This window comes from Carcharodon carcharias, chromosome 19 (genome assembly GCF_017639515.1).
Source record: "Carcharodon carcharias isolate sCarCar2 chromosome 19, sCarCar2.pri, whole genome shotgun sequence".
NCBI lineage: Eukaryota > Metazoa > Chordata > Chondrichthyes > Lamniformes > Lamnidae > Carcharodon > Carcharodon carcharias.
In genome coordinates this window covers 110,749,093-110,772,230 of record NC_054485.1, presented here as the reverse complement: position 1 = coordinate 110,772,230, position 23,138 = coordinate 110,749,093, and the positions used below count along the sequence as shown (strand labels likewise).

Here is a 23,138-nt window from a genome sequence, read left to right as displayed (position 1 = left end):
CAAATAGCAAATCACTCTCAGGGAGAGGTTAGTTTTTGGCAGAAAGGGAGACTGCAGCTCTTAAAGGTACCATGTGAACTGGCTAAAAAAGGTATAAAATGTGGAAAGCTATGTGAATAGCTCAGAGACACTAAAAAGCTGGGTGTTTTCCTAAAAATGGCCAAACCATGAACCAGGGTAATTTTAGTTGGTTGAACCTCTGGAAAGCTACACCATCAGGACCATCATAACCAGAGAGAGAGAGGAGAGGATTTATAGAATTATCCCTTGCTGATGATAATCGTACCCAATGGTGAAAGCTGTTGTCGGATAGGACTCCTGACCTACACTGCGTGAATAAACAGCAGCATATTGGGAAAACTGTGTATCTATTTAGTGCCACAATTATGTGGGCAATGCTGCCAATGTTTGGGGTTGCTAAGACATATCTTCGTTTTGTTGACTATTTAAAGTGAAATTTATCCCTTTATTTGAAGCATAACTTGCCTGCTAATTCATGTGCAAGTTGCGTTGGATCTGATTCGTGTTAAAGTAAATATTACAGAAAGTGGAATCTTGTTGGTAATTTCTTGACTTGGGAGTCGCTCAATAAATTTGGTTAGTTTGGTTTATGGTTTCCCCCACAGGGATCATAACAAACTTAATGCAGTTGAATGGGTTAAGAAATCTTCTTTCAATGAACATGACAAAAAAAAAGAACTGGTCCATTACCCTCTGAACGTTTTTTAATTCTATAGTGATGTTGCATCACAATACTTCAGAACACATTGGATGCCCAGCTGTACAGTACAGAACCAAAGCTGTCTGTGCTTTCTTTGTAACAAAAATACCAGTTTAGTAAAAGTTCTTTTTTTAAAAAAAAATTGCAAGCTGTGTACCTGCAGTCAGACTTGTGTTTGACTTGTCTCCAATTCAATCTGTAAAGAGCAAACATCAAACAAGATAGATTTCGAGGTGCACTTTCCCAGTGCATCAACAGAATGTTGGTCACGTAATATCAGAAGCTTGCCTTAGAAATTGAACCTAGACCAAATGCAACCAACACGAGATCTCCCTCTAATTCTGCTCATTGGTCAAGTTTGTCCAGCATAGCTGCCTCCTTTCATGTTTGGATCTTTATCCTAAGAGTTCCAGTTAATAATAGGTTGCTCAGGCAACCTGCTCACACCTATAGTTTACTGGGAATCATCCAACTCAGTTGCTGAGCATGATTTTGGAAAACATGTCACAAATCATGCTGTTCCTCTAACTTAATCAAGTCTAAAAGGGTCAATAATACATCTTCTCAACAAGATTGCAAAAAAAATTTCCAAACTATTTTAAGAAATAAAACAAAAACGAAAAAAAAATACATGGGTCACCGGTATTCAGGGTCGTTAGTTGGAAATTAGACGTAGGAATGATGCTCTGTGCTAGACATCACTGACATCCAAATTCAGCTATGTCACTGTGCGATGGAGTTGGGGCAAGTGAGGAAGAGGGAGACTCTGGTGTCCATCCTTATCGCAGTGTACAGTAGTTGAGACAGGGTCTATTCCATCTATCACTTCAGATACAGCTGTCTGCGAGTGGGGTGTGGGAAAAAAATCACAACCAATTTATAGGCAACAACATATAAAAAGCAATTTGGTGAAATTCAGATTTTTGTTTTGGTATTTGGCAGCTGAGAGTCAGTGCAAATTCCCACACTTGTGTCTTTCGTCCCCTCCATTTCCCGTTAGTGTCCGCACCGCAGTTTAATCTCATTGCTTTTGCTGCATTGCTTCTTTCCTTGCCGCATCCTGTAGCAACTGCGTGTCCACCTCGTCAGCTGGGAGCTGTACATAGCGCACCACTGAGCCACGGATAAAGCAGTTCTTTACAGAGAGCTGTGAGGAAGAACATCTGACATTAATGCTCGTGTTGCAAAGCAAGGATCATAAAGACAATCAAAAGGATTATCAAAAAAAACGAGAAATATTTCAATAGCAAAGAATCGGAGTGCTTACTCCTCTTGTGCACTTGCGAGACCCCTCATCCTCTTCACACCCCCAATCGTTTAACGGAAATGACAGCTTGGCCAGTAGGGAGCAGAAAACCCTGGGTCCCGAGGCACATAGCAGTAACTGTTACTAGTGTTCTTGGGGGAGGGGAGCCAATCACTCCCTACCCAGTCCTGTTCGACATGCAACTCCAGTTCCACACCATATGGTAGCCCCCTGACACCCTTTAGCAAGTTGAACCGCTACAAAGTGGAGGACACTGAGAATAGGCTTTACATTTACTGAATCTAAGACATTGAGCTGCCGGGCTCTCAATACAGGTTGCGTGTCCTTACGGGGCAGCGACAAAGGAGCATCATAACACCCCTGAAAAATTTCTAGAACTACCGGGAAAAGGCAGGGGAGGGGCACTCAATGTATTACTCTTGCAGTGTGGCAACACAGACATGACGGGCTGAAAGGCAGCCTCCTGTACTGTAACCATTCCATGATTCTATGAAAATACAATGTGCGTTTAAGGGGGGAAAAGCTAGTTAAGTCGGTAGCAACTTCAACATTATAACCATTCGCTGGGTGAAGAAGTTTCTTATAATTCTTTGTTGGGTTTCTTTGTGACTATCTCATCTTTAGAGAAATAGGGCCCAAATTATTTTCTTATTCCAAACTGCTTCCAGACTGCAGCAGTTCAAGGAGGCAGCGCACCATCACCTTCGCAAGGGCAATTAGGGATGGGCAATAAAAATGCTGGCCTAGCCAGCGGCGGCCGCTTCCCATGAATGAATAACAAAAAAAAAGGCCAACCTGTAAAAATCAATCTGAGTGAAGTAAACTGAATGTTCTCTCTACAGTTGTCCAAAGTTCACCCCATGAAGAATGTAGTACAAATTTTGCAATATTTAGTATTGTCTTCCCAAGTGATAAAGCCCGGCCACCTACGATTCCCAAAGGGCAAACAGTGAGCTACCAAAGCATCAGGAGAAAGGAGGACCTTCAGATGCCCCCACTATTCTGTCTTTGGCTGGCCTCTGATCATTTAAGTGATAATTTGAGGACACAACTCCTACAAAAAGCTCATTGAATGTTCGCAGCACTCACCATGTGTGGATATTTCTCTGGATCAGTCACACTGATATCTGTCAGTTTGATGTTCAGGTACTGAAAAGATAAAGAGACAGTGAGATCAACCTGCAAACCACAATTTCCAGAACATTCAGAATTCAGAAACATTAAAGCGTTATGACACAGAAATAGGCTGTACAGCCCAACCAGTCCGTGCTCAATCCTCTTGGAGGGTGGGCTGATAATTAACACTTTCACAGCACCCACAAAGTCATAAGAACATAGGAAAGATTAGACTATGCGGCCTGTCAAGGCTCCTCCTCCCTTCAATATGATCATGACTTCAACTTTACTTTCTTGCCCACACCCCAAATCCCTTGATTCCCTGAGACACTAAATATGTCTAAATATAATTAATGTTGGAACATCCAAACTCTCTGGGGTAGAGAATTCCATAGATTTAGAACTGCGTGAAGAGATTTATCCTCATCTCAGTCTTAATTGATCAACCCCCTATCCTGAGACTGTGCCCCAATGTTTTAAGATTCTCCAGTCAGGGGAAACGACCTCTGTCTACCCTGTCAAGGTCCTTCAGAATCCTGAATGCTTCAGCTGGATCACCTCTCACTCTAGACTCCAGAGAATACAGACCCAATTTACACAGCCTATCATAGGACAACCCTCTCAACCCAATCTAATACAGACCTTTAACCTGCACAATCCTGCCCTCCCAAGCAGATAGGGCAAAAATACAATTTTGAACAGGTCAGTAACTGTGCCAGATAGGTGGTCAAACATTTCCTATAGGGAGGCAGGTATAATCCAGGTTGGATTGACGCAACAAACTCAATGGAAATAAACAGCCACTTGCTCAAACAAAAAACAGAAAATGCTGGAAAAATTCAGGTCTGACAGCGTCTGTGGAGGGAAACACAGTTGACGTTTTGAGCCTGAAATACTTTTCTTCAGAGCTGGCCACTTGCTCAACACTGATTTGCCCTGACTTATACCTTAAAAGTTGTCCTACACAGCTTTGGCATTTAACAAAACTATAATTCAGTCACAAACAACGCCAAAATTTGCAACCCTCACCTGATCAACGGAGTGTAAGGTTCCGCAGATACTGAAAACAAAAAAAAAGTTCACATTTTTGCATTAGAAATCAGGTCACTCCATCTCTTAACTTTCCAACATACAACACAAATAGCCTCGTGCCCACATTTCCCCATTCTTACAAAGTATTTAAAGCACAAGCAGGCCATTCGGCCCTACTGGCCTATGTCGGAGTTTACACCCCACACAAGCCTCCTCCCACTCTGCTTCATCTAACACCATTAATATACCCTTTTATTCATATGTTTATCCAGCTTGGACTCAAATGGATCCATGCTATTCACCTCCACTACTCCTCGCGGCAGTAAGTTTCCACATTTTGCTCACTTCCTAAGTAAAGAGGTCTCTGCTGAATACCCTATTGGATTTATTAATGACTACCTTATATTCATGGCTCTAACTCGCTCACAAGTTAAAACAAAGTACAGACAATAGAGAAACCTATCAGAAACACAGGAAGAGTAAGTTACAGCAAAAACAAAAAGAAACTTTTACCAAGATTACCAAGTCAGGCAGCACTTGTGGAGTCAGAAACAGAATTAACATTGCAGATCAGTGACAATTCATCAGAAAGCGCATCAACATCCCTTACTCATTCATGGGAAGAGAGCATCGCTGTCAAGGCCAGCATTTGTTGTCCACCCTTATTTGCCCTGACGTGGTGGTGGTCAGCCAACTTCTTGAACTATTGCAGTCCACATCCACAGTCAGGGAAGGGGTTCCAGGATTTTGACCCAGCGACAGTGGAGGAACAAAAATGTAGTTCCAAGCCGGGATGGTGTGTGGCTTGATGGGAAACTTGCAGGTGGTGGGTCTCCATGTGTCCGCTGCCCTTGTCTGACCAGGTGGTAGAGGTCACTGGTTTGGAAGGTGCTGTTGAAGGACCCTTGGCGAGTTGCTGCAGTACATCTTGTAGATGCTACACACTGCTGCCACTGTGTGTCAGTGGTGGAGGGAGAGAATGTTTAAGGTAGTGCTGATCAAGCGGGCTGTTTTGTCCTGAATGGTGTCAAGCTTGTGTTGATGGAGCTGTACTCATCCAGGCAAGTGGAGATAATTCCAAAACATTCCTGACTTGGGCCTTGTAGATGGTGGACATGCTTTGGAGAGTGAGTTATTCGCCACATAATGCCAGCCTCTAATTTGCGGCCACAGTACTTATATGGCTGGTCCAGGTGCATTTTTGGAGACCCTAGGATGTTGATGATCATTATGGTACCATTCAGCAATGGAAATGCTACTCAGCATCAAGACGAGGCAGCTAGAATCTCTCCTGATGGAGATAATCTAACATTAATTGCTTCTCTCTCCATGGATGCTGCCAGACCTGATAAGTGTTAATAGCATTTTCTGCTTTTTATTTTAGATTTCCAATACCTACAGTATTTTGGTTTTGTATTCGCTTTCTACTAAGTCTGGGACTAATTTTATTTTCAGCACCTAGAGAATGGCTGGAACCTCAAAAATTCACTTCATTTTTATTGAAGCGGGATTAATTAGTTTGAGAGGAAAGTTAAGAATGGATTAAAAAAGAAAAGAAAGCCTTGCATTTATATAACACCTTTCGTGACCATCAAACATCCTGAAGTATTTTACAGCCAATGAAGTACTTTTGAAGCGTAATTACTGTTTTAATGTAGGAAATGAGGCAGCCAATTTGCACACAGAGTGCTCCCACAAAGAACAATGTGATAATGGCCAGAAAATCTGTTTTATCGGTGGTGGTTGAGGGATAAATATTGGCCTGGGCACCTCCTCTTCTTCAAAATAGTGCCATGAGACCTTTTACCTCCACCCAAGTGGGCAGACAAGGCCTCAGTTTAATTTCCCATCTTAAAGACGGCACCTCCAAGAGTGTAGCACAACCCTCAGTCCTATACTTGAGTGTCGGGCTAGATTGGTGTGCTCAAGTCTCCGGATCCACAACCTTCTGACTCTGGCAAGAGTGCTACCAACATGGCAATGAGCCATTTCTGAATATTACAGTGCTTCAATGTTATGAAGGGTACAGATTCACTAAACATTCATGCAGAGCAGAAAGCAGACAGGTAGAAAGCGCCAAATGATTCTCCGATGTTACCTCTATAAAAAAACAAGTGCCTCAGTGGCAGGAAGTCAGTTCATTCATTTTGCCTTCTTGCTATTCACATACTTCAGGAGGTAATAATGGAGCAAAATATTGCAAAATCTAAACAATCTATTGTTGGGGAACTACAGCAGGTCCTATAGTCTCTTTTCATGTCCTGCTTATGTATTCACGTGGACTTTCCAACACACCCCAGAATCAGTCACTCTACACTCCCAGAGTTCACACGTAGACAGTTTCCACAGTGGTCAATAAGCCAAGATTGGAAAAAATAACAATGGAAAGTCAGTTAGAGCTTTCCTGCAAATTCTGCTCTGCAATGTGCTCAAACACCTTGTGGATTTGTAACCTTTATAATATTCAAGAAAGCTAAACAGCCACGGAAATTGTTTCATCCATTCCAAGTTGACAGTGCTGTCCATAGGCCTGTCCAGGCCAGTAATTCTGATGCAATATTAACTCATCACTTTTAAGTTTAAGGCATAGTTTGCTAAGCTCTGTAAAGAGAGGGAACTGTTGCAGAAAAGTTAGAACTTTCACCAGTAACATTGCTTATACCACCCCATCATCATCTGCTGTCAGAAACAAACTAATGCAAGATGCACTCACCTGAGATCGTTCTTTAATTCCACAACAACATCTTTCCCAACGAGGGATTTGAAAAACGAATAAAATAACTAAAACATTCAAAAAAAAAGAACTTATTAAATTGAGCCAGGGCATTCTTTTGTCATCAAAGCAGCTTGACTTTAAAATGAGTGCAGTATAGTTGATTGGGCAAAAGATTTGAGAACCTCCAGCTCAGTCGATAGGACTTGCAACCAAGTCAGAAGGTGATGGGTTCATGTTCCACGACAGATTGGAATACATGATACACGTCGCTCAATAGCACAGAATGCATACCGAGGGAGCACTGTATCATCAGAAACGCCATCGTTCAGATGGGATATTAAACGGAGACACCCATCTGCCATCCTCAAGTGAACATAAAAGGATCAGAAAGCCACTATTTAAATTTGAACAGGAATTACTCCCAGTGTCTTCACCAACATCCCTCACTCAAGCCAAGACGACTTGCATTTATCTGGCAACTTTATAAACCTCAGCACATCACAAAGTGCTTTCACTCCAATGAAGCACATTTGAATGTGGTCACTGTTGTAATGCAGGAAACATGACTAGTAATTTGTACACAGCAAGCTCCTACAAAGAGCAATGTGACAATGTCCAGGTCATCAGTTTTTGTGATGATGATCGAGGGATAAATATTGACCCGGCTAAATTCTCCTTCACTTCTTCAAAACAGTGCCTCTGAAGCGCTTACATCCATGAGAGAGGCCTCAGGTTAAAAAGTGGCACCTCCAGTAGCACAGCACACAAGTCAGTACTTGACAACATCTTAGCAAAGATTTTCGTGCTCCAATGTCTGGAGTGAGACTTGAAGCTACCAACTTTTGATTCAGATGAGGTGGTGACCCCTTCCCACCACCACACCCCCCACTCCCTCTCTCTCCAGCACACCTCCCTCTCCCTCACTCTCCAGCACACCCCCCTCTCCCTCTCTCTCCAGCACACCCCCCTCTCCCTCTCTCTCCAGCACACCCCCCTCTCCCTCTCTCTCCAGCACACCCCCCTCTCCCTCTCTCTCCAGCACACCCCCCTCTCCCTCTCTCTCCAGCACACCCCCCTCTCCCTCTCTCTCCAGCACACCCCCCTCTCCCTCTCTCTCCAGCACACCCCCCTCTCCCTCTCTCTCCAGCACACCCCCCTCTCCCTCTCTCTCCAGCACACCCCCCTCTCCCTCTCTCTCCAGCACACCCCCCTCTCCCTCTCTCTCCAGCACACCCCCCTCTCCCTCTCTCTCCAGCACACCCCCCTCTCCCTCTCTCTCCAGCACACCCCCCTCTCCCTCTCTCTCCAGCACACCCCCCTCTCCCTCTCTCTCCAGCACACCCCCCTCTCCCTCTCTCTCCAGCACACCCCCCTCTCCCTCTCTCTCCAGCACACCCCCCTCTCCCTCTCTCTCCAGCACACACCCCTCTCCCTCTCTCTCCAGCACACCCCCTCTTCCTCTCTCTCCAGCACACCCCCCTCTTCCTCTCTCTCCAGCACACCCCCCTCTCCCTCTCTCTCCAGCACACCCCCCTCTCCCTCTCTCTCCAGCACATCCCCCCTCTCCCTCTCTCTCCAGCACACCCCCCTCTCCCTCTCTCTCCAGCACACACCCCTCTCCCTCTCTCTCCAGCACACCCCCTCTTCCTCTCTCTCCAGCACACCCCCCTCTCCCTCCCTCTCCAGCACACCCCCCTCTCCCTGTCCAGCACAACCCTCTCCCTCTCTCTCCAGCACACCCCCCACCTCCCTCTCCAGCACACACCCCTCTCTCTCTCTCTCCAGCACACCCCCCTCTCTCTCTCTCTCCAGCACACCCCCCTCTCTCTCTCTCCAGCACACCCCCCTCTCTCTCTCTCCAGCACACCCTCCTCTCTCTCTCTCCAGCACACCCCCCTCTCTCTCTCTCTCCAGCACACCCCCCTCTCTCTCTCTCCAGCACACCCCCCTCTCTCTCTCTCCAGCACACCCCCCTCTCTCTCTCTCCAGCACACCCCCCTCTCTCGCTCTCCAGCACAACCCCCTCTCTCTCTCTCCAGCACAACCCCCTCTCTCTCTCTCTCTCCAGCACACCCCCCTCTCTCTCTCTCCAGCACAACCCCCTCTCTCTCTCTCCAGCACAACCCCCCCTCTCTCTCTCCAGCACAACCCCCCCTCTCTCTCTCCAGCACAATTCCCTCTCTCTCTCTCTCCAGCACAATTCCCTCTCTCTCTCTCTCCAGCACAATTCCCTCTCTCTCTCTCTCTCTCTCTCCAGCACGACCCTCTCTCTCTCTCTCTCTCCAGCACAACCCTCTCTCTCTCTCTCTCTCCAGCACAACCCTCTCTCTCTCTCTCTCCAGCACAACCCTCTCTCTCTCTCTCTCCAGCACAACCCTCTCTCTCTCTCTCTCTCTCCAGCACAACCCTCTCTCTCTCTCTCTCCAGCACAACCCTCTCTCTCTCTCTCTCCAGCACAACCCTCTCTCTCTCTCTCTCCAGCACAACCCTCTCTCTCTCTTTCTCCAGCACAACCCTCTCTCTCTCTCTCTCCAGCACAACCCTCTCTCTCTCTCTCTCCAGCACAACCCTCTCTCTCTCTCTCTCCAGCACAACCCTCTCTCTCTCTCTCCAGCACAACCCTCTCTCTCTCTCCAGCACAACCCTCTCTCTCTCCAGCACAACCCTCTCTCTCTCCAGCACAACCCTCTCTCTCTCTCCAGCACAACCCTCTCTCTCTCTCCAGCACAACCCTCTCTCTCTCTCTCCAGCACAACCCTCTCTCTCTCTCTCCAGCACAACCCTCTCTCTCTCTCTCCAGCACAACCCTCTCTCTCTCTCCAGCACAACCCTCTCTCTCTCTCTCTCCAGCACAACCCTCTCTCTCTCTCTCCAGCACAACCCTCTCTCTCTCTCTCCAGCACAACCCTCTCTCTCTCTCTCCAGCACAACCCTCTCTCTCTCTCTCTCGCTCCAGCACAACCCTCTCTCTCTCTCCAGCACAACCCTCTCTCTCTCTCTCCAGCACAACCCCCTCTCTCTCTCTCCAGCACAACCCCCTCTCTCTCTCTCCAGCACAACCCCCTCTCTCTCTCCAGCACAACCCCCTCTCTCTCTCCAGCACAACCCCCTCTCTCTCTCCAGCACAACCCCCTCTCTCTCTCCAGCACAACCCCCTCTCTCTCTCCAGCACAACCCTCTCTCTCTCTCTCCAGCACAACCCTCTCTCTCTCTCCAGCACAACCCTCTCTCTCTCTCCAGCACAACCCTCTCTCTCTCCAGCACAACCCTCTCTCTCTCTCCAGCACAACCCTCTCTCTCTCTCCAGCACAACCCTCTCTCTCTCCAGCACAACCCTCTCTCTCTCTCGAGCACAACCCTCTCTCTCTCTCCAGCACAACCCTCTCTCTCTCTCCAGCACAACCCTCTCTCTCTCTCCAGCACAACCCTCTCTCTCTCTCCAGCACAACCCTCTCTCTCTCTCCAGCACAACCCTCTCTCTCTCTCCAGCACAACCCTCTCTCTCTCTCCAGCACAACCCTCTCTCTCTCTCCAGCACAACCCTCTCTCTCCTCAGCACAACCCTCTCTCTCTCTCCAGCACAACCCTCTCTCTCTCTCTCTCCAGCACCACCCTCTCTCTCTCTCTCTCCAGCACAACCCTCTCTCTCTCTCCAGCACAACCCTCTCTCTCTCTAGCACAACCCTCTCTCTCTCTCTCTCCAGCACAACCCTCTCTCTCTCTCTCTCCAGCACAACCCTCTCTCTCTCTCTCTCCAGCACAACCCTCTCTCTCTCTCTCTCCAGCACAACCCTCTCTCTCTCTCTCTCCAGCACAACCCTCTCTCTCTCTCTCTCCAGCACAACCCTCTCTCTCTCTCTCTCCAGCACAACCCTCTCTCTCTCTCTCTCCAGCACAACCCTCTCTCTCTCTCTCTCCAGCACAACCCTCTCTCTCTCTCTCTCCAGCACAACCCTCTCTCTCTCTCTCTCCAGCACAACCCTCTCTCTCTCTCTCTCCAGCACAACCCTCTCTCTCTCTCTCTCCAGCACAACCCTCTCTCTCTCTCTCTCCAGCACAACCCTCTCTCTCTCTCTCTCCAGCACAACCCTCTCTCTCTCTCTCTCCAGCACAACCCTCTCTCTCTCTCTCTCCAGCACAACCCTCTCTCTCTCTCTCTCCAGCACAACCCTCTCTCTCTCTCTCTCCAGCACAACCCTCTCTCTCTCTCTCCAGCACAACCCTCTCTCTCTCTCTCCAGCACAACCCTCTCTCTCTCTCTCCAGCACAACCCTCTCTCTCTCTCCAGCACAACCCTCTCTCTCTCTCTCCAGCACAACCCTCTCTCTCTCTCTCCAGCACAACCCCTCTCTCTCTCTCCAGCACAACCCTCTCTCTCTCCAGCACAACCCTCTCTCTCTCTCCAGCACAACCCTCTCTCTCTCTCCAGCACAACCCTCTCTCTCTCTCCAGCACAACCCTCTCTCTCTCTCCAGCACAACCCTCTCTCTCTCTCCAGCACAACCCTCTCTCTCTCTCCAGCACAACCCTCTCTCTCTCTCCAGCACAACCCTCTCTCTCTCTCCAGCACAACCCTCTCTCTCTCTCCAGCACAACCCTCTCTCTCTCTCCAGCACAACCCTCTCTCTCTCTCCAGCACAACCCTCTCTCTCTCTCCAGCACAACCCTCTCTCTCTCTCCAGCACAACCCTCTCTCTCTCTCCAGCACAACCCTCTCTCTCCCTAGCACAACCCTCTCTCTCTCTAGCACAACCCTCTCTCTCTCTCTCTCCAGCACAACCCTCTCTCTCTCTCTCTCCAGCACAACCCTCTCTCTCTCTCTCTCCAGCACAACCCTCTCTCTCTCTCTCTCTCCAGCACAACCCTCTCTCTCTCCCTCTCCAGCACAACCCTCTCTCTCTCTCTCTCCAGCACAACCCTCTCTCTCTCTCTCTCTCCAGCACAACCCTCTCTCTCTCTCTCTCCAGCACAACCCTCTCTCTCTCTCCAGCACAACCCTCTCTCTCTCTCTCTCTCTCCAGCACAACCCTCTCTCTCTCTCCAGCACAACCCTCTCTCTCTCTCCAGCACAACCCTCTCTCTCTCTCCAGCACAACCCTCTCTCTCTCTCCAGCACAACCCTCTCTCTCTCTCCAGCACAACCCTCTCTCTCTCTCCAGCACAACCCTCTCTCTCTCTCCAGCACAACCCTCTCTCTCTCTCTCCAGCACAACCCTCTCTCTCTCTCCAGCACAACCCTCTCTCTCTCTCCAGCACAACCCTCTCTCTCTCTCCAGCACAACCCTCTCTCTCTCTCCAGCACAACCCTCTCTCTCTCTCCAGCACAACCCTCTCTCTCTCTCCAGCACAACCCTCTCTCTCTCTCCAGCACAACCCTCTCTCTCTCTCCAGCACAACCCTCCCTCTCTCTCCAGCACAACCCTCCCTCTCTCTCCAGCACAACCCTCTCTCTCTCTCCAGCACAACCCTCTCTCTCTCTCCAGCACAACCCTCTCTCTCTCTCCAGCACAACCCTCTCTCTCTCTCCAGCACAACCCTCTCTCTCTCTCCAGCACAACCCTCTCTCTCTCCAGCACAACCCTCTCTCTCTCCAGCACAACCCTCTCTCTCTCCAGCACAACCCTCTCTCTCTCCAGCACAACCCTCTCTCTCTCTCTCTCCAGCACCACCCTCTCTCTCTCTCCAGCACCACCCTCTCTCTCTCTCCAGCACCACCCTCTCTCCAGCACAACCCTCTCTCTCTCTCTCTCTCTCTCCAGCACAACCCTCTCTCTCTCTCTCTCTCTCTCTCTCCAGCACAACCCTCTCTCTCTCTCCAGCTCTCCCGCGATCTCTCCTCCCACCAACCCACCGCTTTCTCTGCCCGCCAGAAGACCCCTTCTCTCCCCCCACTATCCCTCTCTTTTCTCCCCACTTTCTCTCCTCCCCCGCCACTAGATATGTCTCGCTCCCCATCACCACAACCCCCCCTCCCTTTCATACCCCTTCATTCTCTCCACCCCCATCGCCACCCCCTTTCTTTCTCTCCGCCCCCAGCGCCACCGCCTTTCTCTCTCCACCCCCAGCACCACCCCCTTCTCTCTCTCCACCCCCAGCACCACCCCCTTCTCTCTCTCCACCCCCAGCGCCACCCCCTTTTCTCTCTCCACCCCCAGCACCACCCCCAATGTTTCTCTCTACCCCCCTCCCTCCCCATTGCCACCCTCTCTCTCTCTCCCCACATCGCCACCCCCTCTCTCCCCCACCATTGTCACCCCCCTCTCTCTCCCCCCCGCCACCCTTCTTCCTTTCCGCCCCTCTTTCTCTCCTCCCCCACCACTAGACATGTCTTGCTCCCCATCACCACCTTCTCTCTCCCCTCCATCAACATCCCCCTTCTCTCTCTCCACCCCCATCTCTCTCTCCACCTCCAGCGCCACCCCCCCTCTCTCTCTCTCCCCACATCGCCATGCCCTCTCTCCCCCATCGCCACTCCCTCTCCCCGCCGCATCACTACTCCCTCTGCCCACCCCCATCACCACCCCGTCTACCCCCCATTGCCACCCCCATCGTCACCCCCACTCTCTCCCCCCATTGCCACCCACCTCGCTCAACCCCCCATTGCCATCCCCCTCTCGCCCCGCCATCGCCACCCCCTCTCACACTCGCCCCGCCATCGCCACCCCCTCTCACACCCGCCCCCCACCACCTCCTCTCTCTCTCACACCCCCTCCTCTTCCCTCTCTCTCACACCCCCTCCTCTCCCCTCTCTCTCACACCCCCTCCTCTCCCCTCTCTCTCACACCCCCTCCCTCCTCTCTCTCTCACACCCCCTCCCTCCTCTCTCTCTCACACCTCCTCCCTCCTCTCTCTCTCTCACACCCCCTCCCTCCTCCTTCTCTCTCTCACACCCCCTCCCTCCTCCTTCTCTCTCTCACACCCCCTCCCTCCTCCTTCTCTCTCTCACACCCCCTCCCTCCTCCTTCTCTCTCTCACACCCCCTCCCTCCTCTCTCTCTCTCACACCCCCTCCCTCCTCTCTCTCTCTCACACCCCCTCCCTCCTCTCTCTCTCTCACACCCCCTCCCTCCTCTCTCTCTCTCACACCCCCTCCCTCCTCTCTCTCTCTCACACCCCCTCCCTCCTCTCTCTCTCTCACACCCCCTCCCTCCTCTCTCTCTCTCACACCCCCTCCCTCCTCTCTCTCTCTCACACCCCCTCCCTCCTCTCTCTCTCTCACACCCCCTCCCTCCTCTCTCTCTCTCACACCCCCTCCCTCCTCTCTCTCTCTCACACCCCCTCCCTCCTCTCTCTCTCTCACACCCCCTCCCTCCTCTCTCTCTCTCACACCCCCTCCCTCCTCTCTCTCTCTCACACCCCCTCCCTCCTCTCTCTCTCTCACACCCCCTCCCTCCTCTCTCTCTCTCACACCCCCTCCCTCCTCTCTCTCTCTCACACCCCCTCCCTCCTCTCTCTCTCTCACACCCCCTCCCTCCTCTCTCTCTCTCACACCCCCTCCCTCCTCTCTCTCTCTCACACCCCCTCCCTCCTCTCTCTCTCTCACACCCCCTCCCTCCTCTCTCTCTCTCACACCCCCTCCCTCCTCTCTCTCTCTCACACCCCCTCCCTCCTCTCTCTCTCTCACACCCCCTCCCTCCTCTCTCTCTCTCACACCCCCTCCCTCCTCTCTCTCTCTCACACCCCCTCCCTCCTCTCTCTCTCTCACACCCCCTCCCTCCTCTCTCTCTCTCACACCCCCTCCCTCCTCTCTCTCTCTCACACCCCCTCCCTCCTCTCTCTCTCTCACACCCCCTCCCTCCTCTCTCTCTCTCACACCCCCTCCCTCCTCTCTCTCTCTCACACCCCCTCCCTCCTCTCTCTCTCTCACACCCCCTCCCTCCTCTCTCTCTCTCACACCCCCTCCCTCCTCTCTCTCTCTCACACCCCCTCCCTCCTCTCTCTCTCTCACACCCCCTCCCTCCTCTCTCTCTCTCACACCCCCTCCCTCCTCTCTCTCTCTCACACCCCCTCCCTCCTCTCTCTCTCTCACACCCCCTCCCTCCTCTCTCTCTCTCACACCCCCTCCCTCCTCTCTCTCTCTCACACCCCCTCCCTCCTCTCTCTCTCTCACACCCCCTCCCTCCTCTCTCTCTCTCACACCCCCTCCCTCCTCTCTCTCTCTCACACCCCCTCCCTCCTCTCTCTCTCTCACACCCCCTCCCTCCTCTCTCTCTCTCACACCCCCTCCCTCCTCTCTCTCTCTCACACCCCCTCCCTCCTCTCTCTCTCTCACACCCCCTCCCTCCTCTCTCTCTCTCACACCCCCTCCCTCCTCTCTCTCTCTCACACCCCCTCCCTCCTCTCTCTCTCTCACACCCCCTCCCTCCTCTCTCTCTCTCACACCCCCTCCCTCCTCTCTCTCTCTCACACCCCCTCCCTCCTCTCTCTCTCTCACACCCCCTCCCTCCTCTCTCTCTCTCACACCCCCCTCCCTCCTCTCTCTCTCTCACACCCCCTCCCTCCTCTCTCTCTCTCACACCCCCTCCCTCCTCTCTCTCTCTCACACCCCCTCCCTCCTCTCTCTCTCTCACACCCCCTCCCTCCTCTCTCTCTCACACCCCCTCCCTCCTCTCTCTCTCACACCCCCTCCCTCCTCTCTCTCTCTCACACCCCCTCCCTCCTCTCTCTCTCTCACACCCCCTCCCTCCTCTCTCTCTCTCACACCCCCTCCCTCCTCTCTCTCTCACACCCCCTCCCTCCTCTCTCTCTCACACCCCCTCCCTCCTCTCTCTCTCTCACACCCCCTCCCTCCTCTCTCTCTCACACCCCCTCCCTCCTCTCTCTCTCTCACACCCCCTCCCTCCTCTCTCTCTCTCACACCCCCTCCCTCCTCTCTCTCTCTCTCACACCCCCTCCCTCCTCTCTCACCCCCTCTCCTCCCCCCTTTCTCACACCCCCTCTCCTCCCCCTCCCCCCTCTCACACCCCCTCCCCCCTCTCACACCCCCTCTCCTCCCCCTCCCCCCTCTCACACCCCCTCTCACACCCCCTCCCCCCTCTCACACCCCCTCTCCTCCCCCTCCCCCCTCTCACACCCCCTCTCCTCCCCCTCCCCCCTCTCACACCCCCTCTCCTCCCCCTCCCTTCTCACACCCCCTCTCTCCTCCCCCCCTCACACCCCCTCTCTCCTCCCCCCCTCACACCCCCTCTCTCCTCCCCCCCCACACCCCCTCTCCTCCCCTCCCCCCTTTCTCACACCTCCTCTCCTCCCCTCCCCCCTTTCTCACACCTCCTCTCCTCCCCTCCCCCCTTTCTCACACCCCCTCTCCTCCCCTCCCCCCCTTTCTCACACCCCCTCTCCTCCCCTCCCCCCCTTTCTCACACCCCCTCTCCTCCCCTCCCCCCCCTTTCTCACACCCCCTCTCCTCCCCTCCCCCCCTTTCTCACACCCCCTCTCCTCCCCTCCCCCCCTTTCTCACACCCCCTCTCCTCCCCTCCCCCCCTTTCTCACACTCCCTCTCCTCCCCTCCCCCCTTTTCTCACCCCCTCTTCCTCCCCCCCTTTCTCACAGCCCCTCTCCTCCCCCCCTTTCTCACACCCCCTCTCCTCCCCCCCTTTCTCACACCCCCTCTCCTCCCCCCCTTTCTCACACCCCGTCTCCTCCCCCCTTTCTCACACCCCGTCTCCTCCCCCCTTTCTCACACCCGCTCTCCTCCCCCCCTTTCTCACACCCCCTCTCCTCCCCTCCCCCTTTCTCACACCCCCTCTCCTCCCCCTCCCCCTTTCTCACCCCCTCTCCTCCCCCTTTCTCACACCCCCTCTCCTCCCCCTCCCCCTTTCTCACACCCCCTCTCCTCCCCCTCCCCCTTTCTCACACCCCCTCTCCTCCCCCTTTCTCACACCCCCTCTCCTCCCCCCCTTTCTCACACCCCCTCTCCTCCCCCCCTTTCTCACACCCCCTCTCCTCCCCCCCTTTCTCACACCCCCTCTCCTCCCCCCCTCTCTTTTTCTCTCTCTCCCCCTCCTCTCTCCCACCACCGCCATCCATTCTGCACCCCCACTCCCCTCCTCTCCCTTCCCCTCCCAAAAAGGGTAATCCTAACTCCAACCCAGTACGCGCTCCCTCCGGGGGCTTCAGTCAGTGGGCAAGTCCCCGGCTCTACTGCGGCCTACGGTCTGTCTGTGTGTGTGTGTGTCCCTCTCTCCTTCCCCAAAGTGAGATTTGCTGACAGACTCCACATCCTCGCCTTCCTCTCTCTCCCTACCCGCCCCTATTCCCGAGTTGTGCCCAGTCCCCGGGTCCTCTCACCATGTTGTCCGCAGCAGCTCCAGGGGAGAACCCGATTCAAACCGACAGCGTTCAAGTTCCGCTGGGTACTCGCTCTCGCGGGAATACTCGAAACCCCGCCCACAGCCCCTCCGCGCAGGCGCGAGACTTGGCTCTTCCCGCCTTTAGTTTGATTGACAGCAGCGATTAGCCGCGTGAGCCACCTTGCGTTCAATGGAATTGCATAGGATAAAGCGCGCACTAGGAGGCCTTCTGGTGCATGGTAGTGTTACCCTGGGACGACGGGGGTGGAGTGGTATTGGTAATGGCACTACACTTATTATCCAAAGACTGAGGCAAAAGCATTAGGCCATGGGTTCAAATCCCACCATGGCAGCTGCTGCATTTTAAATTCAATTAATGAATCTGGAATTGAAAGCTAGTTTCAGTAGTGGTGTCTATAAACCCACCATTAATTGTCGCAAAAATCCATCTGGTTTATTAATGGTTTGGCCTATATGTGACTCCAGACCCCACAGCAATGTGGCCTTAACTGCCCCTCTGAAATGGCCTAGCAAGCCACTCAGTTCAAGGGCAATTATGGATGAGTAACAAATCCTGGTCTTACCAGTTACACCCACGTCCCTTCCACCTTTCCACATCTAAATCTATCAACTATTCCTTTCTCCCTCACCAGCTTGCCTTTCTTTAATTTTATTTCTTTCCCATGCCTAGTGGCACCTGAGGCAGGCACAGCACTTACAAGAAAAGGTTGGACAGGTTGTGCCTGTATCCATTAGAGTTTGGAAGAATGAGAGGTGATCTCATTGAAACATATAAGATTCTGAGAGGTGGTTGCTGAAAGGATGCCCCCACTTGTGGGAGAGACTAGAATGAGGGGACTCGGTTTCAAATAAGCGGTCCCCCATTTAAGACACCAATGAGAAACAATTTTAGACAAAGACAAGAAGAATTTTTTTAGTTGGAGATTTTGTTTTTCTCTTCGAAGATTGTGAATGAGTCTGTGGAACTCTCTCCACCGGAGAGTGGCAGATGCAGGGTCATTGAATATTTTTAAGGCAGAGGTAGATAGATTTTTTTTATTCATTCATGTGGGATCTGGGCATCATTGGCTAGGCTAGACCAGCATTTATTGCCCTTGAACTGAGTGGCTTGCTAGACCATTTAAGAGAATCATATTTCTGTGGGTCTGGAGTCACATGTAGGCCAGCCCATGTAAGGACAGCAGGTTTCCTTCCCTAAAGGGTAGATGGGTTTTTCCAACAATTGACAATGATTTCATGGCCATCATTAGGCTTCTAATTCCAGATTATTATTGAATTGAAATTCAACCACCTGCCATGGTGGGAATTCAAACCCAGGTCCCCGGAGCATTACCCTGGGACAATATCCAGTGACAATACCACAACACCTGCCCAAGGAGTTGTGGGGGCAAGCAGAAAAGTGGCATTGGAGCCAGAGTCAGATCAACCATGATCTTTATTGAACAGGTTCTTAATTTGTATGTTTGTTAAGTAGCACATGCTTTATGTCTGTTTCCACAGCTAGTTTTTCTCCTGGAACAGGTCATCAGCCCATCACCAGAGGCTATAGCTTGAGGTGCGCCACTCCACATCAAGAAAGGCTGACCAGGTGACTCTCCTGCTCTTACCACCTGGAAGAATTAGACCAATTCATTGGCTGTTTTTTTTTTATTCTTTCACGGGATGTGCGAGTCGCTGGCTAGGCCAGCATTTTTATTTATTTTAAGTGCCCTTGAGAAGGTGGTGGTGAGCTGCCTCCTTGAACCACTGCAGTCCATGTGGTGTAGGAACACCCACAGTGCTATTAGGGAGGGAGTTCCAAGATTTTGATCCAGCAACAGTGGAGGAATGGTGTTGTAGTTCCAAGTCAGGATGATGCAATGTTTAGAGGGGAAATTGCAGTTGGTGATGTTCCCCTGCATCTGCTACCCTTGTCCTTCTAGATGGTAAATGTTGCAGGATTGGAAGGTTTGTCAAAGAAGCCTTGGTGAATTCCTGCAGTGCATCTTGTAGATGGGACACACTGTTCCCTTCACTGATTGAACAAGGACTAGGTTTCAAGAAACGCAGAGGGGAAGTGAGAAAGAACTTTTTTTTTACCCAGCAAGTGGCAATGACCTGTAACTTGCTGCCTACAAGGATGGTGGAAGCAGAGACAGTTAATGATTTCAAAAGGAAATTGGATGGGCCAGAGACATCACTCTAGGTTGTTATGGTGCCTTCCTGTTGCCAGGGTCGAGGATGTAACAGAGCGGCTGCAGAACATTCTGAGAGTGGAGGGTGAACAGTTAGAGGCCGTAGTCCATGTAGGTACCAATGACATAGGATGAATGAGGATTGAGGTCCAGCAGACAGATTTGAGGAAGCCAGGAAAGAGATCAATAAGAGGAAACTCAAGGGTAGTAATCTTAAGGTTGCTGTCAGTGCCAGCCGCTAGTGAGCGTAGAAATAGGAGGATAGAACAGGCGAAAGCGTGGTTGGGCTTTCGATTCCTGGGACATTGGAGCCAGTTTGGGTGTGGGGGATCGGGTTGCACCTCAACAGAGCCAGAATCAATATCCTCACAGGTCAATTTACCCGTGCAGTTGGGGAGGTTTTAAACTAACTTTGCAGGGAGGATGGGAACCAGGATGTAGGAGAAAGAAGGGCATAAAGGATTAGGAAAGACAGATGCCACAAGAGTAGAAATAGCAAGGTATTAGGTAGGTCAAACTATGGGGTAGTACACAATGCTCTAAATTAGGGTTGCAGTGTGCATGTGTAAAGGCATGAAGCATGGTAAATAAGATTGTGAGCTGCAGATGCAAGAAAAAAATCACATGAGAATATGATGGCATGGGGAAAACTGAGACCTGGCTGAAATAAAGGCAGGCCTGGATATTAAATATTTCTGGATACAGGGCGTCCAGACACGATAGAGAAGAAATAAAAGGAGGACAGAAGTCAGTATTGTGTAAAGAGAAAGAGAGGTGAAGGGATTAAAGACAGAATCAATTGGTTAGGGTTAAGAAACAATAGAGGTATCATTACATTACTGGATAAATTCCATTAGCAACCAAATGGTGGGAAAGATATAGAGGAACAAGTCTGCAGGGAAATTACAGAGATGCAAAAACAATATAGTATAGAGTAGTTGGGTGGGGTGGTTGGTGGGGGTGAGATGGTGATGTAGGGTAATGCCACTGAACTGGTAATCCAGAGGCCCAGGCAAATTCTCTGGTGACAAGCATTCAAATTCCACCATGGCAGCTAGTGGACATTGAATTCATAATTAAATCTGGAATTGAAAAGCTGATATCGGTAATGGTTCCCATGAAACTATTGTCGATTGTCGTAAAAACCGATCTGGTTCACTAGTGTCCTTTAGGGAAGGTAATCTGCCATCCTTACCCGGTCCAGACCCACAGCAATGTGATTGACTCTTAACTGACCTCTGAAACGGTCTAGTAAGCCACTCAGTTCAAGGGCAATCAGGTATAGACAATAAATGCTGTTCTTGCCAGCACCACCCACATTCCAAGATGGGGCTTTAATTATCCTAATATAAACTGTAATAATAATAGTGTAAAGGGCAGAGAGAGGGAAGATTTTCTGAAGTGTGCTCCAAAGAATTTTCTTCATCTCCAGCCCAATGAGAAAGGAAAAATTGCTGGATCTAGTTCCGGGCAATGAGGAGGATCAAGTGGATCAAATGTTGATAGGGAAATATTGAGAGAACATGGATCATAGTATCATAATGTTTAGATTAGCTATGGAAAAGGACAAGGAGCAATCCAGAGTAAAAATAATTATTTGGAGGAGGCCATTTTTCAGTGCAGCGAGGGCTGATGTGTTCCGGGTAAATTGAATCAAAGACTGGCATGGCAAAACTGTAATCAAACAATTGGCTTCCTTTAAAAGACACAATGATTCAAGTTTATTGGAGGCACATTCCCACATGGAGGAAAGTTAAAACAATCAAAGCCAGAGCTCCCTGAAGTCCCAAAGAGATAGAAAGGTGAAGCAGATATCAGGTGGATAATACAAGAGAGAACCAGGTTGAGTATAAAAAGTTCAGAGGCAAGTGAAAAAGGAAATAGGAGAAGCAAAGAAAGAATATGAGTAGAGATGAACAGCTAACGTAAAAGGGAATCCAAAAATCTTCCATAGAAAGACATATCAATGGTAGAGAGTAGTAAGAAGAGGACCAATTCGGAACCAGAAAGGAGACCTCTCAAAGGAGGCAGAGGGCTTGGCTGAGTACTATGTATTTGCATTTACCAAGTTAAAAGTTGCAGCCCAAAATCATAGTGAAAGAGGAGGTAGTTAAGATAGTAGATGGACAGAAAATTTGTAAAGATTAAGCACTGCTGTACTTAAAGCTATAATTCACCAGGAATGTATGAGCTGAATCCAAGGATGCTGAGGGAAATGATGGTGGAAATTGCGGAGGTACTAGCTATAATTTTCCAATCCTCCTTATAGGAGAGGCGGTGGCATAATGATATTGTCGCTGGACAATTGGCATCAAACAATTGGCTACCTTTAAAAGAATCAATGATTCAGATTCAGATATACAGGTTAATGCTCTGGGAATCCTGCCAAGAATTCAATGAATATTTGGAATTAAAAGTCTAATGATGGCCATGAAACCATCATAAAGACCCATCTTGTTCATTAATGTCCTTTAGGGAAGGAAATCTGCCATCCCTCACCTGGTCTGGCCTGGCTTACATGTGACTCCAGACCCACAGCAACATGGTTGAATCTTAAAAACGCCCTCTGAACAAGGGCAATTTGAGATGGGCAATAAATGCTGGCCAGTGACGCCCTAATTGCATGAGCGAATAAAACAAAATGCAAGGCTGGTGCGAGAGGAGAATTACAACACCCTTGTTCATTAAAGGTTGTAAGGGTACCACAGGCCAGTAAATTTAATCTCAATGGTGGAAAAGTATTTGAAACGACAATCAGGGACAAAATTAGCAGTCACTTAGACCAGTGAGGATCAATTAGAGAGAGCCACAGATTTGCTGATGGCAAATTGTCTTAACTTGTTTCAGTTTTTTAAATGAGGTAAGGCAGAGGCCTCCAGAGGCCTGGTGAGGGAATTGCAGTGGATGTAGTGTTCATGGACTTCCAAAAAGCATTTGATAAAGTGTCAAATAACAGGGTTACCAGCAAAGTTGCAACCCATGAAATAAAATGGACGGTGGCAGCATGGATATGAAGTTGGCTAATGGCCAGGAATTAGAGAGTAGTGGTGAACGGTTATTTTTTTGACTGGAGGAAGTTATACAGTGGTGTTACCCAAGGGTTTTACTGTTCTTAATGTATATTAATGATTTAGACTTGGATCTACAGGGCACAATTTCAAAATCTGCAAATTACACAAAATGGGGAATATAGTGAACTGTGGGGAGGATAGACTTCAAGAGTACACATACAAGCTGGTGGAATAGGTGTGACAGATAAAATTTAATACTGGGAATTGCAACGTTGGGCATTTTTGTCGGAAGAATGAAGAGAGGCAATGCAAAGTAAAGGGTACAAATCTAAAGTGGCGTTCAAGAACAGAGAGACCTGGGAGTATATGTATCAAAAAATTATTGGAGTTGACAGAGCAGGTTGAGAAAGGGGTTGAAAATGCAATGGGCTGCAAGGCTTATTCCTGCTCCTATTTCTTAATGCTCTACTGATTGATATATCCAGAGTACTGAGCATTTCCTACAGTCCGACGGTAACTACACTCTACAATTGCTTTTGGATGCCCTGAGGTGGGAAAAAGCACTAAATAAATGCAAATTTTTCTTTTATCACAGGCCAAAGGGGTCAGTGAACAGTTAGCCAGTACCAGCAAGCAAGCACCGGAGGTTGGGCAAGCAATCGATGGCAGTGTATCACCCAAAGCCACCAGTCACCAAGCCGCTAAAGTGCCATCAATTCAACACTAGTTGCTGAGTGGTAATTAAGCAGTGGAAAAGTGGCAGCAGTTCCCTTATTATCTGTCTGCAAACTT

At 50.3% G+C, this 23,138-nt stretch overlaps 1 protein-coding gene across 1 annotated transcript; it reads right to left on the bottom strand.

Annotated features, from left to right (window-relative positions):
- Nucleotides 1-707: 707 nt before the first annotated feature.
- On the bottom strand, nucleotides 708-17,245 carry smx5. Its single transcript, XM_041213016.1, has 5 exons — nucleotides 17,139-17,245; nucleotides 6,850-6,917; nucleotides 4,134-4,164; nucleotides 3,078-3,137; nucleotides 708-1,868 (listed from the first exon to the last, which is right to left on the bottom strand). The coding sequence occupies exons 1-5, from the start codon at nucleotides 17,139-17,141 to the stop codon at nucleotides 1,743-1,745; spliced, it is 288 nt and encodes a 95-aa protein (XP_041068950.1). The 5' UTR covers nucleotides 17,142-17,245; the 3' UTR covers nucleotides 708-1,742.
- Nucleotides 17,246-23,138: the final 5,893 nt, after the last annotated feature.

Coding starts and splice junctions, on each gene's coding strand:
- smx5 (XM_041213016.1), bottom strand. Junction 4,165..6,849: donor GAATTAAAGAACGATCTCAG/GTGAGTGCATCT, acceptor TTTTGTTTTCAG/TATCTGCGGAACCTTACACT. Junction 1,869..3,077: donor CAGAGAAATATCCACACATG/GTGAGTGCTGCG, acceptor TCTTCCTCACAG/CTCTCTGTAAAGAACTGCTT.